The 16907-nt window shown below is 42.1% G+C and overlaps 1 protein-coding gene across 12 annotated transcripts in view; it reads left to right on the forward strand.

The window, feature by feature from the left end:
• The window catches only part of LOC121301861 (protein TANC2-like), a 159838-nt gene that overhangs the window by 106832 nt on the left and 36099 nt on the right, over window positions 1–16907 (forward strand). For all 12 annotated transcript variants that reach the window (XM_041231524.1, XM_041231527.1, XM_041231528.1 and 9 more), the window contains 3 exons: window positions 9218–9366; window positions 14175–14364; window positions 15520–15765. In XM_041231524.1, the coding sequence (XP_041087458.1) occupies window positions 9218–9366; window positions 14175–14364; window positions 15520–15765 (585 nt within the window). The remainder of the gene's footprint in view (window positions 1–9217; window positions 9367–14174; window positions 14365–15519; window positions 15766–16907) is intronic.

Here is a 16907-nt window from a genome sequence, read left to right on the forward strand (position 1 = left end):
TTTTAAATTAATTTCTTATTGAATTATAGCATGAAAGTTGTCCTCCCACGTGTGCAAGATTGACTGAATGGCGACCTGGCATGGGGAAATAATACCGGCCATAAAGTGGCGCTGCATGTTTTGATTGAATCCAGCCCTTGGATGATTTACTGTGTGCTTTGGGTTGGTATAGCTTATAAACGATAGCAGATAGCTGTTGGGAGACATACTGTTGATGCTGCGAAAATGCAGAGTTGAATGGATATCAAAGGGGTGATTCCTTTGTGGATAATGCAGCATTGCGTGGATGAGTTCCAGTTTATTATAATGAACCAGTCTCATTAACATTAGCCTTGAACATGCAAGACAAACAGTGAATCAAACTCTGCAAACATGCAGCTCTTCACAGCTTAGTCTACTGTACTAGTGTCTTCTTGGAAGAGTCTGTTTCAGCATTTTTTTTCTGTTCAATCCCTATCATTTTTTTTATGCAGGCTTCACTAAAAGCTGGTCTTTAAAACCTGAAGGATTTGCAATCCGTCCATCTAAAAAAAAAATTAGATGGGGTTTTTTTGTGGTGGTGTTTTTTTTTTTTTTTTTTCTGTAAATTCACCATGGAAAGCTGTCATGCTCTGCAATGCTCATCTGATGTGAATCTGTAATTTTCAATGCTAAAAGGTTCAGTAAATTGCTGGGCTTTACAATATCAGTGTTGCGTCGGCATCTTGTTGAAAAGCTGTTTGCTGGGAAGTTAACACCAGCAAATGCAACAGTGATAAGTGTATTGAGTTGCAAGAGCCTGCACATTTAGTATGACACATCTGAGAGCATACTGATTCAATACCAACAGCCTATTTGCTGGCATAAAGCCAATACATTCAGTGCAGAGCTATGTGCAGGGCATTGCACTGCAATGCAGAGCAATAACAGCAAATTCAAAGCAAAGGAGGAATACTGTTACTGCAAGGGTACCTGTGCCTGCAAAATTCTAATTGGAGATCTCCATCCACATTTGGGATTTCTACGATTCTGTATAAAATAATCACATATTGTCATTCAGTCCAGTAGAAACGGACAGGGCAGTTCTGTTATCATACAGCCTGGAAATTCTAAATCCCAGCTACTTGTGATATCAGGACCAGCAAATGCACTAGACGCAAATCCTAGAGCAACCAAATCGAAAACAGAAAACACAAAACTAACATCCCAAAGCCAGCTGCTTTAATATAGAGAACTTTGTATTGTGATACAGTACTGTTCTCAGGAGCCAGCTGATTTAATACAGAGAACTCAATACAGGTGCCTCAGAGCCAGGAAATGTGCTACGGTACAAAGAACTGTATAGCAGGATCTTCGAACCAGCACATTACTCACTGTACTGGGGGATCAGACGGCTACTGGACACATTACTAAGATCTCCAGGTAAGGAGTTGTTCCTTTGGGATCATAACCTCAGAAACCAACCAATGGCACTCCTTGCTGTGTCTTGAGCGTTCAGTATTGTTGGAAGTCGGAATAGGATTACGTTTTGAATTTAGATTTGAATTTCCTCATAGCGGCTTTACAAAGAAGTGACAAAAACAAAACAAAAGCTGTGATAAAGATAACATTAATGTTATGGAGAGTTTAAAGGAAGCCAAGGCCAGTACATTAACCACCGTGGCACCTCGATCAGTCGACGCAGTGTGTGGCGATGTTTAGCGGCAAGAGGCTGAGAAACAGCTACGCAGAGCTAAGGGAACCAGAGAATTCCTCAGGGACAGTATCCTTTATCACAGAAGAACAGCCCCCCTCCCCACTCGCACTCCCCCAGGGACTGGCTGACTGGTTGTCATGGCAACTGATCAGTAATACAAATTCCAGCGGCAATTAAGAGGCGTGTCCTCATCCTCTAATGCTTCGTTCCGTCTTTGATTTTGAGCGCTCTCTTTTTGTATTGCTGTGTAAGTACAAGGATGTGTCCGTAAGGGAATGCTGTCTCCTTTTAGTTGAAACCCAATAAAAAATAAGTGTAATAAATGTAATCTAGCCTACTGGACACATTTGTTCGGAAAGGGAAACACTGTACGAAACCAGAAATATATATTTTTTCCCAGCACTAGTAAAAACAATAACTTTTTTTATAATGTGGATTTTTCAAGCTGAGGACCCTTCAACAAATCTGTTCAAAAGGAAAACTTTAGCCCTTCCTAGGCCAAAAGGTTTACAATCATGGCCGGTACAAGCCTAGGGTTACGGTAGCTGCCACAGGGAGCCCCTGTAAAATATGAGCAGGTCCTGGGAAGGGGTGAGTTTAACAGACCAGGCTGGGACTGTGTGTGTGTGTGTGTGTGTGTGTGTGTGTGTGTGTGTGTGTGTGTGTGTGTGTGTGTGTGTGTGTGTGTGTGTGTGTGTGTGTGTGTGTGTGTGTGTGTGTGTGTGTGTGTGTGTGTGTGTGTGTGTGTGTGTGTGTGTGTGTGTGTGTGTGTGTGTGTGTGTGTGTGTGTGTGTGTGTGTGTGTGTGTGTGGAGAGGGGAGGGTACAGAGATAGGACCTTGCTGTCTGCGTCTCACTCCTGAGAAGGCATGTTGAAATAAGCAAGGCAAAGCTCCCTGGGAGAGAGTCTGACTTCTGTAGTGCACGATGCAGAATTTCCTACAACTTGGCACAATAATTACTAATTAATAATTTGCCCAATGTCAGCTAATATTTTTTACATTATTTTTTCAATTCATAAAGCAGTAGATGGAGTGCATTGTCCTTTGGTGTGGCATACTCTTATTAATTTCACACCTAGTACTGTACTGCATCAGAAAATTACTTAACAAGAAACAATTTGGCTGAAAGTCCTGCAGGTGCAGTTAATGAATTGTGACGCAGCTAATTTGATTCATACAAAGAGGCACATAAACCGACTAACTCATTTACATACACTACCTGCAAATAAAGTAGCGACCCAATAAAAGGTTTGGGACAGAAGAGGATTTTCACTGTACCCAAAACCAGGGGTTTCTGAAATGGCGACTTTCTAGATTGAAACGGCATTCAGCATTTTTGCTGTGGATAAGTAGTATACACACGCATGCACACACACACACACACATACACACACACACACACACATACACACGCACACTGATACTCTACAGACCTTCAAACAAACCCGGACTGGATAATAAAGGGAATCAAACCAAAGCCTCTATTATTTATTCCCTTGTGCTTTGGCTTTGTTCTGTTTTTATTTGATCAAACATCTGCTGATTTACATTCAAATAACATTCAACACCTTCTCTGCAAACAGACCCTTGATTTCAATTTCTGGGCTTATGAGAGAGAGGAGCAGAGAGAGAGGCGAGAGAGAGAAAGACAGACGCATGCAGGCAGGGACGAGGAGAGGCGGAGCTGAAGTAGTTGTATTGAGCTCAGTCCCAGTTGCCTCCAGTCAGTGCTGGCTGCTCCTGGATCAGCAGCAATCCCAGGGATGTGTGGTGTGGGGAAGAACCAATCCAGCCCGCAGAGGCCACTGCCATTCCTCCCCATCACAGATCAGCACAACACCCCTGCCAGCTTAATAGAGCCCTGGGAACCATCCATTTTCTAACTAGCAGAAACTAAATACCGTGGCCAAGTCACTTCGCCTTTAATGTGTTGTTCAAGGAAGGAGGCTTGAGGCGGGATTGAAACCGCGGGGTGCAGAACCAAAGAACATGTAAAACAGAACAGCGGCTGTAAAATGATTGCATTAGCAGGGCAACATTATTGGGTGAATTCATTTATGGCAATTCTACTGTACAAGTGACCATCATTCGCCTTTGTGTGAAGTCCGGTTGTAGGCTGGATTGAACCAGCCCCAGTCTGATTTTGGAATTAATAACATTTTTATGAATAAATTAAACTGTTTTTATGGTTCAGATGAAAACCGAGATCAATTGACGTCAGACTCTGCAGCCCTGGTCTTCCCATTTCAATCACTAATCGCTTCGGAATACAGCAGGACTCTTCTGCAGTTCCGTACAAGGCAGTCGACACAGTGGTCTAGGTTTCCCACTTTCCTGGTTTATAAATGAAGAAACACCTGCTTCCACATAATGCAGTCAAAGCCAAGGGACCCACATAAGATTCCATAAGCATTACCAGGGGAAGGTTAATATATGTTATTTTAATTAGGTGAGCTGGGTTGCCATGAGAATTATAATACAGTAATGGTTTAATTACCTGTCTCTCTCTCCCCCCTTACACTTCACATAAGCTTTTCTCTCCTGAGAGTCGAATTCTTGGAGAGCCAGCCAAAAACAGATGTGAGGAGCGGGGAAGCATTCCAGAGTGCACGATAGTTTCCATGACAACCATCTGTCTTCCCATTTAAGTGCACAGGAATCTATAAGGGTGTCTTTGACAGAAGAGAAAGGATGTGTGTGTGTGTGTGTGTGTGTTTTTTTTTTTTTTTTTACCACATAGACAGGTTCTTACTATAATTTTTTTTTTCTCTTGCTTTCTTCAAAGTTGTTTTTTTTTTTTTTAAAGATAGTACTGACAAAGCCATTTCCAACCCCATGGCCCAAGCTGCCAGGCCCATCCCATATGGCTGATCTCTCTATGCTGGAGGCAGTTGCTGTGTTGAGGGTGCGATCCTCAAAGTGGAACAGGCTGGACCAGCCCAGCTGCTGCTTGCTGCACGCTCCCGCCCAACATCTGCTTCATCCCAATGATTCTCATCCGTGGGCTCTTATCTGTTCATTAGCAATTAGCAGCCTAGCTGCAACAATAGATCACAGCACACACACACACACACACTTACACTGCAGTCAGAATACTTACAGCTACCACGAAAAAAGGCAGAGTCTAATGCACGGGGTACGTGTTTATATTATAAAGTGTGTGTATCCTCAGTATCTGTTGAGTTTCATACAGTAACTCTCTGTGTGTTCTGGTCATTACAGGTTGTTCACTACCTGCATTTGGATCAACTGATTAGAGCCTTTTATGTGCAAAGGGGGTAAGGGGTGACAAACTGTATTGTTTAGTGGGTCTCAGGCTCTGAACTAACAACCTGCATCCAAAGATAGGATTATTCTTGCTGATTAATGGGAGTTTCATTACTGACAGAGTCTCAATACTGACCATATACAATAGTGTGGAAATGTATTAGATCACCTCAAGAGGTGTGATTTATATCCATTATATACCTACCTGCATGAAAACCTCAGGGTGTTAAAATTTCAGTTTTTGATCAGTGATACCGAAAACAGTAGGTAGTTATGTGCAAAAATGTTCGACCACTTTGTGCTTTAATTAGGCATATCTTAAACAACTTCTAAAAAGTCTGAAGCACGTGTCAATTTGTAGCTATGTGTTCCTTTGCTCTTACTATACCGAGCATCAAAAGAAACTTATCGCTATTATAACACATTTATTTTCGGAAAAAAATAAGATATGTAAACGATGGACTTTGACAAAATGTTTTTGGTTTCCTTTTAATCACTCGATCATTCATCTTTGACCATGACACGCTTGAGTGACTGTGACTGTGCTTGCTCATTCCCTTCCTGTCACACATTTCAACACCCCATCTCGCCTTCCTCTGTAACTGTCATCTTCTGGCTGTTTTGAGTTTGTATTTTTTTAAAAAATTTTATTTAGTAGTTGGCAATTATGTTTTGTTATTTTCTCCCAATTTAGAATATCCAATTAGTATTTAAGCTTGGCTCACCGCTACTCGCACTGACTCGGGAGTGACGAAGACGAACACACGCTATCCTCCGAAGCGTGTGCCGTCAGCCGACCACTTCTTTACACGCTGCAGACTCCCCATGCAGCCACCTCGGAGCTACAGCGTCGGAAGACGACACAGCTCCGGGCAGCTTACAGGCAAGCCTGCAGGAGCCCGGCCACACTACAGGGGTCGCTGGTGCACGGTTAGCTGAGGACACTCTTGTAGCCCCAAACCCCTCATCCCACCCCCCCTACAGGGTGGCGCTCATCCAATTGTGCGCCGCCCCCTGGGAACTCCCGTCCATGGTCGGCAAAGGAATAGCCTGTCCAGGTTATAGGATGCCTCCTGCACTCCACGTGTTCAATTTGTGTTTTTATTTTAAAAAAATGTAGTTTAGTATATTTTGTTTGCTCCGGCTTATAACTTACCGTTGCTCGCCTCAGGCTGTACCTGCCCTGGTAAAACCTGTTTCGTCTGACAAATAAACAAGCAGGGCTCCAGGCCCCATGTTCCACACACGGGCCTGTCCCGCCTGTGTTTTATAGAACCCCATGGGGTTGGCATGGCAGCCAGCGTGTAACCTGTTGAACTGGACAAGCCTGTCTGGTCAGAGCTCCATCCAGGGTCACACAATCCGAACACAACTGTGTGCTGACCTCCAGTTGGTGAGGCTCGCCGCTAAGGAAAACATTGTACCTAAAAAAATCCTTTGAATAACAGCATCTCACAAGTTTTATAGTTTTTATAATTTGGTTGTTCATGGTTGACAGGCCATGTTGAAAGTATATTGTACATGTAGGCTTTTTTTTTTTTTTTTTTTTTTTACTGTACAATGGTACTAGACTAATTTACTCATAATTTATTGATGTGCAAGTCAGATAGGAGAAGGAAAAAAAAACAGGAACACTGTACAGCATTGAGAAAATGTCAAATTTGCAGTTGATGATGTTTAAATTAAACCAAAAACAGAACTGCAAAAAAATATTCGCTTGCTTGAATTTTCCAAAATCGTTCTGGTTTCTCATTGGAGACGGGAGGTTATTACAAAAGTGAGAGGAGGTACATGTTTTCTATAAATTCCCAGGGAACCTCATAGGCCAGCTCTTGACATCTCAAAGAACCGTAGGTGGTATTTTTTTTAAAGATGAGTTTATTTGACAGATATGAGGCAGTATGCCCTTCGGTGCTTTAAAAAAAAAAAAAAAAAAGATAAATCTTAAACCAGTCAGATCTAGATCTAAGGAGGAGTCAGCATAGTTTAGCAATGTTTTGCAATAACAATGACAGGAAAAGGTAATAGACTGATGCTGTTTTCATTTTAAGCAGATTATTCACTTGGAATGTTTTTGAAACATATAATCTGTGTTCAGTCATCTGTATATGGAGATGTGGGTCTGGCCTAACCTACTTTTAGCCCTATTCTATGCTTGTTCTAGGATAGAGAGGACTGGGACCTTATTTTAAAACAAGGGCAAAAATGAAGACAGTTTCTCTGAGCAGAATACTATTATTGTAATGGAATAGAACTAAAAAGAATCAACTTAGTTCCAGGATACATCTCCTTAAATGATTGATTTGAGTCATTTCTTGCCAGTGTTTATCATTTTAAAACTATTTTATTTCTCTTTGAGAACCATTTGCCTTTGCAAATGCATCAAACTAGGGGCCCTTTGTGTCCGTATTACTTCGGCCAAGCTATCAAATCCAATTTCTTTTGCGATTTAAATAGTCAAACTGAAGGCAAACCGACTGGCTGAAATGAAAGTGAGCAGGAAGCATGTTTACAGATTGCGACGGTGCGTGGATGTGGCAAGACTGAGGTAGTTGTGAAGGTGACAATTGCGTGGGCTGCCACATATTCCCACCAGTTATCTTTCTCCTCAAGTTGATATTTTTAGGGTGAGAATCTTTTTTTAGTGAGCTGAGGCTACACGTTTACAGCTATTGCAACAGGCTGAGCAAACTGGTCGAACCTGTCATATCTGCGTTCATATCTGTCGAGTTAGAGACTCTCTTGGAACACCGATCGGAATGCCAGACTGGGAATTTCAGAAAACAGAGAACTGTTTCAAAGCTGCATTCCCAAGAGCACTAATGAATTAACCCTTTCTTAGACCATGAATATTCACTGCTTCCAACAAGACATATAGTAACCCCTGGTAGCATCGTGCTTGCCTCCTTGTTCAACCATAAAACTAAACGCTGACGCCTTTATCAGTGTTAACAGCTAACACTTTGAAGGCATTAGTCAAAATGTTGGTCTGCTGGGGTTAGTTTCTCAAATGTTTTAACTCATTTGGGTAATTTATTTCATATTCAAATTTAAGATCATTTTAGATGGACATAAATTAATATCAGGTGAACATTTAATTATATAAAAAAATTAACACCTGCAACTGGAGAACAAGTCAATTCCTAGTTCATTATGGTAAAACAAGTCATCTGTAAAATGATATTTTAATGAGAGGATTACCTGGCAACCTTTTTTATTAGCTTCTTTGTCTCCTTAGGATTGGTGTTTGTGTTTTTACACTCTAGATAAAGCCTAGTGGAAGGAGAGGAATTCTCAAGCTATTCCAGAAAAGGTCTAACAGTCCTGGGAAACGTAATTATTTACCAGAAAGAAGCTGAGATAAGCAGTGACTCAGAAACAGTGGGGGGTCTTGGCTTCTTCTCTGTTAAGCAGCTGGGTGGGGCCAAGGCTATGGGAGTGGTTTAACCCCACACCCCCACCCCACAAGGTCACAAACTCACACACAGGGAGTCAGGGTGGGTGTGTATTTGAGGATCTCCTAATTCTAGCCACTTGACCAGAACAGCCAAACGAATGGCTGTGTCTTGACTTCTACTGTGTAGATGTCCTGTTTCCTCACTGAACCCTCATCTACTCGACTAGAGACAATGGGCGACAGGGCCTTTTCTCTCTATAAGAAGCCAATGCTATGGAGCTCCCTTCCACACCGTGAGTGTGATTGCTGTCTGAAGTTCAAGCTGCCCATGCAAAGTAGCATGCTGACAGTTGCTTAGGCTGTTTTACCCTTAATAATTGGTATATGTTAATGTATCAAGTGTTGTGGTTGGTTGCAAGTTCTGTACCAGATCATTCTTGTGGAATTGCTTGTATTAATTTGGATGCTTTTGTTGTTTGTCTAGGCCGTGGAAGGTAATTCTGATTGCGAAGATGTATAGTAAGCAAACATAGTACGGGTGATTTTACACTAACGGTATTAACAGTGGTGTAGAGTGAACAGTATACATGAATGATTTTGTTATTGTCTGTTTCACAGCCAAGTCAAATAAGGATCTTTCATTTCCCTGTGCATGCACAGTTTTAAATAAACTGGATCCAACAATATTTGGAACTAAAATAAATGGGTAAAAAAAATACTTTCAAGTTCTACAAGTTTGGGATTGTGCGACTTTTTAGACTTGTAGTTTTAGTTCTTTTTTTGGGGGGGGGGGGGGATCCGTAGAAGTATTATAGGACTGTGACGCTGTTCAAATGTGAGCAGTGTTGATGAACCTATCTTTCTGTCTGTCCCGCAGGCGAGTCAAACCAGGAGCTGGGGCCTCCTCCCTCGGTTGATGAGGCCGCAAACACTCTGATGACTCGCCTAGGCTTCCTGCTGGGAGAGAAAGTGACCGAGGGACAGAGTGAAGCCCAATACAGCATGGAGGAGCAGGAAGAGAACCAGGTATGGATGGGAGGGAAGAAAGGCAAACAGCAACAGCGGCTTCTTTGATAAATTACCCGCATTTGGTACGTAATCGAAACCAGTTGAAATGGTTCCTATCACAAAAGAAGGTAAAAAAAATTAATTCTGCGAACCAACTTTCCCTGAATAAAATTAGTTTACAGTTCATTTGCATACGTCCAACGGTAGATTAAAGTGAAGACAGAAAAAAACCTGAAACCCAGATTCACCATGTGATCCTGACAGGCATGCACCCAGTGCTACTGCTGCACAGACTGTCTTTAGACTGAAGGATTGATTGACCTCTGTGGATCTCAGTTCAGAGTGGACTGAGATGGGAAGCTGTCAGCTTACTGGAATGTGTTTGGCAAGAGGGTCTTGGCTCGGGCTGAACGTCTTATTGTGTGTGTATATCCTGCCTGGATCTTTTCCGTTTTGCACTTGTTTTCCCCCAGCTTATAAAGCTTTGCAAAATTTTCAACGGGAATGTTTGGACAAATAAAGGTTGAGACAGATTAGAGACATAGGCGTGTGTAGCTGGAGTGCAGCCCTTGTTGGTTTTTAAGGTAGGTAGAAGACTAGAAAGCAATTGAAGCTTTTCAGATGTGCTCTGATACAAACAAGCTGTCTGTTATTAGCTGTGCTATTAGTGTGCATGCTATCAATTTCCTCTTGCAGGTGGATCGTGTAGCACAGATGTGTGTTTATTAAAAAAACAAAAAAAACAAAGGGAACTGATAAGGGAATAACATCTTGAATTGAAACAGAAATTATGTGGGTGAGGAAAGGGAGGTGCTTAATATTTATCGTTTTGAAGCTTATTTAATCTTTGAATGTCAGTTTTAAAATTGCATTTGGTTCTGTAGCCTTGACAGAGTTTTCTGAAGGACTTGCTGCCAGGTTGCATCCTGAAGCACACCTTCTAGACATAAGTTTCCTGTTCTGTAGCCTGCATTCTGTCAGTTATATTGGAAAAGGTGTACCTGAGGTGTACAGTCGAAGCTGGAAATGATGTGGAGACAGACTTAGGACAGAGAGTAAGAGGAGTTTCTCTACACAGAGTGGTGAGGGTATGGAATGGGTTACCTGGCCAGGTTGTTGTTACGAAATGATTAGGATCCTTTAAGTACCGACTTGACAAAGTTTTGAGATCAACCAGCAATATGGCCTCCTCCTGCTGGGACATTTTCTTCTGCTCTAAAGAAATCCTCTGAAAATCCTGCCCTGGATTGCTGTAGGACCTTAACCGGTTCTCTCCATCAAACACTGTATTCTTTACACTGTGCCTGGAGATTACACGTTAATTAAAATATAAATACACAACACAGTAGTGTGCATTAGACTGTATTTTTCATGTACTTTAGTGAGTGGAACCCAAGCCGTGTAAGACCTGTACATTGAAATGCCTTTTACAGATGAACTGAACAAGATTGTCAACCGAGACTCCATTTGCGAAAGAGCAGGAGAATATTGCTATTGCGCTGCGGGCCCACACAGCCAAAGAAATACAGACCCACTGAGATTAGCGGGATCACACAAATCATCACGAACTGAGACATGCTTGCAGTTTCAGATGCTCTGTTGCTGTTTTTATGTGACCAAGAGTAGGCTGGCTGTGTTATCTGTTTGATGCCCGCCATTCTTTATGAAATGCCAGATTCCCCCTTTTTTTTTTCTTTTTAGCTGCAGATGTTTTGCACCAGGCTCATATGCTATCTGTCTGCACCTCATCTTTATATAAAAGAGTGGAACTGCAAATTTAAAGGCAGTGTCCAAGTCTATAAGTGAAACACGTTTTTTAATCAACAGACACCAACAGTGATGCGGGAATATCTGTATAGAATCTGGTTAGGGTCAGTGAATACACACAGTAACACAGAGCTGACAGCAGGAAGTGGTATAGAGGTATTGACCAAGTTGACAGCAGGAGTGAAATCTGTGTATATTCTTGAAAACCAAGAAGACAAATTAACATTGTTGTCACGCAGACGTCAGCTTTGTCACGTGCTAACGTGGACGGATGTTGGCAGAGAAATGGTTAATCTTGGAATCCCAGTGGGTTGAGTGGATTAAGATGTTTAAATATTTAGCTGCATTGAGCAAGTCAAACTCTTGACTGGAAACATTAAAACAAAAACAAAAAACACACCACTGGTGACTTTGGTTTTTAAATAGAGGTTGTTTTGTTTTATCTGCATAAGAAGTTAAGGTTCTGACCCTGTGGTGATGAATTAAAAAAATGTGAACTTCAGAATGCAAGCTAAATTTCTGTAAATGTCCATAATTCACAAAACGCAAAAATGCTCACGGATGCCGTCGCTGGTTCTGTGTGGTTCCAGGGCTTTCACTTTGCATGTGTCACTGTAGATTTCAACACAGTGTGTCAACTGTAAGTTTGTTTCTGCTGTGGGAGAGTCTTTGCGCTTCACTACAAACCTCGAGGATACAACTTGTAACAAAAAAAGCTGCTGCTTCTTACATTCTAAGTAGTGAGATAATCAAACGGGCAAGGTAGCTATCGAATCAGAGCCCCAGAGTGGTTACTAAGAGAATTTGTAACCTTTTAATTTAAAAAATCCAGTGTTCTAATATTAGAGATATGCAAGCTTACGTGGAGGTTACAATACAATACAATACAAATGTATTTTTATATAGAGCCCTTCACGCCATGGCACCCCAGAGCAATGTACAAAATGAAAAACAAAAAGAAAGCTGGCATGTACAACACACTCCAGCTGCAACCAATTCTATACAAGCACATTTAATAAAAGGATGTTTTCGATTTAGACTTAAATGTGTCAAATGTTTCAACCTACCTAATGTCAACTGGAATAGAGTTCCACAAAGGAGGAGCACGACAGCAAAAAGCTGGTTTTAAGACGATTTTTTGGAACAGCTAAGAGTTTAGCATTTTCCGATCTCAAAGAAAGAATAGGAATATGCAGAGTTAGTAGTTCTTGGAGATAGGATGGCTGAATTCACACAACTGCTGAGGAAATTGGAAACTGGAATGAAACTTATTTGTCAGGGAGTGATAACCAAGACTTTAAAATGCATTTTGTTGGAATGAGCCCTGGTGTCTGCTTCAGTACTCCATGCAGCTATGATAAGCTACCAGCAAGCAGATTAAACTTTATACAGTAGCGATCTAGTTTGTTGCATTAGGTGATGATGCTAATGCAAATATTAGACAACAAAGCTGAAACTTAAACAAACAATTAAAAGATTTCTTCTAGCCTGTAGTAAGTATAGTCCTGTGTACACCCATGTCCTCACATCTAACAGATTTTAGTGAAATACTGTTCCAGTTTCTGATTGGGATTCTGAGCACAAATTGCTGGCTGAAAGAGACCGAGACAAGCGGTTTATATTCATTCTTCCTCAGCAGCCTTGATGGGTAGACACCAGAGTGACAGGGCCATTTCTCATTTAAATGATTGTCAATCTGCAAATCTGAAACCTCTCATTCCCGGCAGTGTCAGGGAACGAGCAGGTGGTGCAATAATGAAAATTGCTGAGGTATCGGGCCTTTTCCATTGTTGACGTTGCGGCTTATTTTATTTGTTATGCGGGAGATGAATCCTCCTCTCTGCACGCAGGTGGAGCTGATATTAATAACTGCCAGGTCACCTGTGCTAACGTAACTCCAAGGGAGATTTTCAACTCTAAATTACACAGGTGCTCAGGCACCAGTTGTTATGGCAATCGCTGAACAGTGGTGTCAGGATCGTAGGTAGATGGATTAGATTCAGGTTATCCCTTCACAGCATCAGAGCAGCACCTGCGCGCAGTGACGTCAGAAAGTCATTACATTCTGTGCATTTTGCACATCTCTACAGTACAGTTTACAGGCGGCTCAGTGGAAATATTCTTGCCTTGGGTGCTGGCTTTCTTTCACTTGTGGGACCTGCTTCGAATCTGGCCAGGGGGGCCAAGCAAAATAAGTCCCAGTATCATTCACTGCTTAGCTCTTTTTGTTGCCCCCATGCAAACTTGACTTCAAGTCCAGAAAATGCTTTAATCAGAACTCCCAGGGGAGTCTCTTTGACAGATTGGCTGCAGACCCTCTTTCCTGCACGATAGGGGGCTGATGTTCATTTTAGCAGAGCCCCTTGCCGCGTGCCCTATTTAAGAAGCCATTAGGCAGCTCAAAGACGGGGCCGAGTATAAAAAGACATGCCAGTGAAAGGACACGGGGCTCTGTCTCCTTGGGAAGGGCAGTGCGTGCTGTTGAGTTAGGAATAAAACTACCAGCCTCCCTGTTCCCAGCGGGCTTATCAGATTGCTGCAGCTCTACTGATTACTGCAGGATGAAGGGGCTTCTTGATGGTCTTTGCTGTGCTGAAAACTGTGTGGTGCAGTTGTGTGTGACACTGGCCACTTCAAATTAGCATCTTTTTTTTCTGTAATCTTAAAAGCTAAAGCTGGATTATTTAATTTTAGAAAGGACCGGGAAGTATTACCTTTAATTATATATTCACTTGTCAGCACTTCCAAGTATTATTATCAGATAGTAAGTATGTTGTTAACAATTCTACTACTAAACATTCATTTTCAAGATGTTGGAGTAATTCTTCATGTGGTAGGTTTTTCCAGACTCTTAAACCGTTCCTTTTGTTATGCAGATCCAATGTCCAGGCTCTATTGAACATCAGGTTTTAAAGACCAACTAAATTATTAATGAACGCATGAATAAAGCATGTCTACAGAAAATAACCTTTCAGGAGCAACCAGCTCCTTCTGGTGCCTGCCCTGTTATACTGCGCCACACTCCCACCGTGACAGTTCCCCCTTGAATTCTGTTGCAGAGCTCGGCTGTCACCCAGCGGATCAGCCCCTGCTCCACACTGACCAGCAGCACGGCCTCGCCTCCGGCCAACAGCCCCTGCTCAACCCTGCCACCTGTCAGCTCTGGTAACGCTGAGACCAAGGACTGCGCCTACGGGACAGTCACCAGCCCCACCTCCACGCTGGAGAGCCGGGACAGTGGCATCATAGGTGAGTGCCCGCATCGCAATGCAATAGCATGTAAACTTTTTTAATGCCACAGATGGAAATAAGGCTCCATTGCATACCAGTTTGATCCATTCCTGGTTTTACTAGGAGTTTAATAAGACACACCAGAGCTTGTTACCTGTGCACTGTGGCTGATCAAGCTCATAGTAAAACTTGTAATGGGTGAAAATGCTATGCAGTCTTATTTCCTTCCCTATGTCGTATCATGCCAAGACTTTTTATAGTGATTTACAGTAGAACCAACTAAAGCCCATGAAACGCTACTTTCAGGCAACTAGTTGTAAGGGGCCTTTTTAACAACTTCCCCCATGTGAAGAGGAGGCTTGATTTGAGCAACTTGGTGAAAATTACTGATAAATGTAACAACTGTCCGATTGCTTTAGTAGCTGAAATAGTTGCCTGAGCTTGATCTTGTGTTTCATGGGCTAGAGAAAAGAGTGAAGTGTAAGCTTACGCACCATTAGGATTGCTCATTAATTTTCCAGAGCACTGAATCCCTAATAATATCTAATGCATGAAGGTTCGGTCACTGGATTTTGAGGTCCTGTCTGTTGCCATGGCTATTGAAGCTCATGTCTGTTTACCCAGGTGTCTTGGCAGGTCAGATCCTCACTTGGCTCAATAGAGTTTGTTCATGATGACCTCTTGAACTCTTCTAACACATGTGACATAAAACAGCAACCTCCTGCCCACAAGCATTGCTGCTGGCTATATCGGGCCAGCATGGATGTGACTTGAAGGGGAGCTGAATATTGGTTTGGAGGTTAAGATGGAGGGGTCAAGATCCTTATGAAAAAACTCCATTCCCCCAGTGTCGGCAATTAAAATGTCTTTAAATACCCATGCCCTATAAGAACTTCCATCAGAATGAGTTAATCTTACAAACCAGTGAATCAAATATCTGCTAAATAAATGCACTCAAATGATCGAGTGTTTATACTTCTTGCAAGATGCGCTCAGGAAAAAAGGCTAAACAAGCTTGTAATCTCAGCACACTAACCATAGTTATATCCAAATATCCTTGCACATTTATTAGTATTAACAGCAGGCGATAATCCCTCACTGTGATGCTCTGAACTCTGCAGCATGTTGCCAATCTTCTCAAATGACCCTTTTTTTCTTTGTTTAATCTTGCAGCCACCTTGACGAGCTACTCTGAAAATGTGGAGCGGAGTAAATACGGGGAGGGGTCGCGGTCTAACTTGAAGCTGTGGCAATCCCAGAAATCAGGCATGGACTCATGCCTGTACCGAGTGGATGAGAACATGACAGCCTCCACGTACAGCCTGAACAAAATCCCTGAACGCAACCTGGAGGCCATCTCCTCCCAGTCCGTCCAATCAATCCCCCTCTATCTCATGCCTCGGCCCAACTCTGTGGCAGGTAAGCTGGGCTGCACTGGGAGTAACATAATTCCTTTCAGGGTTTTACTGGCATGCTGTACTAGAAGAAGTCATGATGGCTTGAGGAAAAGAATTATGTACAGTTGGGAGTACTTTATTTGTTATAATTAGTTGTCAAGGATTTCTTGAATTTCATTTTGTCTTCCTCCTCGTCAAGTAAATCAAAATATTTAGAATTCTCGATGTCATTTTGATCAGCTGCTTTTGATTGGTTTGTCCAGCTTTTCTGAGACGAAATAAGATAAACGTTGCTGTGATGGCAGAAGTGGGTTAATAGTATGGTGAATGGTATGATGGTGGGCTTGGGATCCTCTTTAGCATAGTCCCAACAAAGGTTTACTCAGCTCTTTCAATACCTTCATAATGCTTGGCATTCTTATAATCGTGCCCTATTATATTTTGCCTGTTTTGTAATGAGAATAATTCCAGCATATGTCTATAGGATTTAATTAGTTCAGAATGAATTAAAATGAAGCCCTTTGGGGCTGATTTCGATTTAGACAGATAAAATCAATGTCAATGCTGTAACACTTGCAAGAAACAGCTTGCTCAGTATAATGTGTTGTGCTGCACACAAGTTGCCAATAATATATCGCTTTAATATACATTGCACTCCTCTATGAGTGCCCACCAATATGCTGTTATTAGCAGTCTACATTTATTGGTGCATCATTGTTATATCTATTGTGTGTTGCATTAGTGCTCATGTAAGGTGATGGTTAAAGGCCCATTAAGCTTTCACTGGTTCTGCGCGAGGATCTCAATCTTGACTTGACCCATCATCTGCCTGCCTGTCTGCCATTTCGCCCTGGGTCTCTCTCAAGCACAGACTGGCAATGATATCAAAACTGCATGTTGGTTTTTTGATGTAGACCAAAATCCTGTCAGTGCTAAACTAATTACATGTGTGACCTAAGCCTAATTCAAAACCCTGGGATTTCACCGGACCTATCCTATTTTTATCACAAGACGCTGTGTGCTCCCAACCATCATACACACCCTTACAATTTTTTGCTGAGAATCCAAGAGGGGTCCATTTGCTAAAAGCCTGAACTTCCTGACATTGTTTTAGTTGCTGGCACCGAGGAAGCAAACACAAGCTGCAGACTTAAGAGGTTTCAG

This window comes from Polyodon spathula, chromosome 28 (genome assembly GCF_017654505.1).
Source record: "Polyodon spathula isolate WHYD16114869_AA chromosome 28, ASM1765450v1, whole genome shotgun sequence".
NCBI lineage: Eukaryota > Metazoa > Chordata > Actinopteri > Acipenseriformes > Polyodontidae > Polyodon > Polyodon spathula.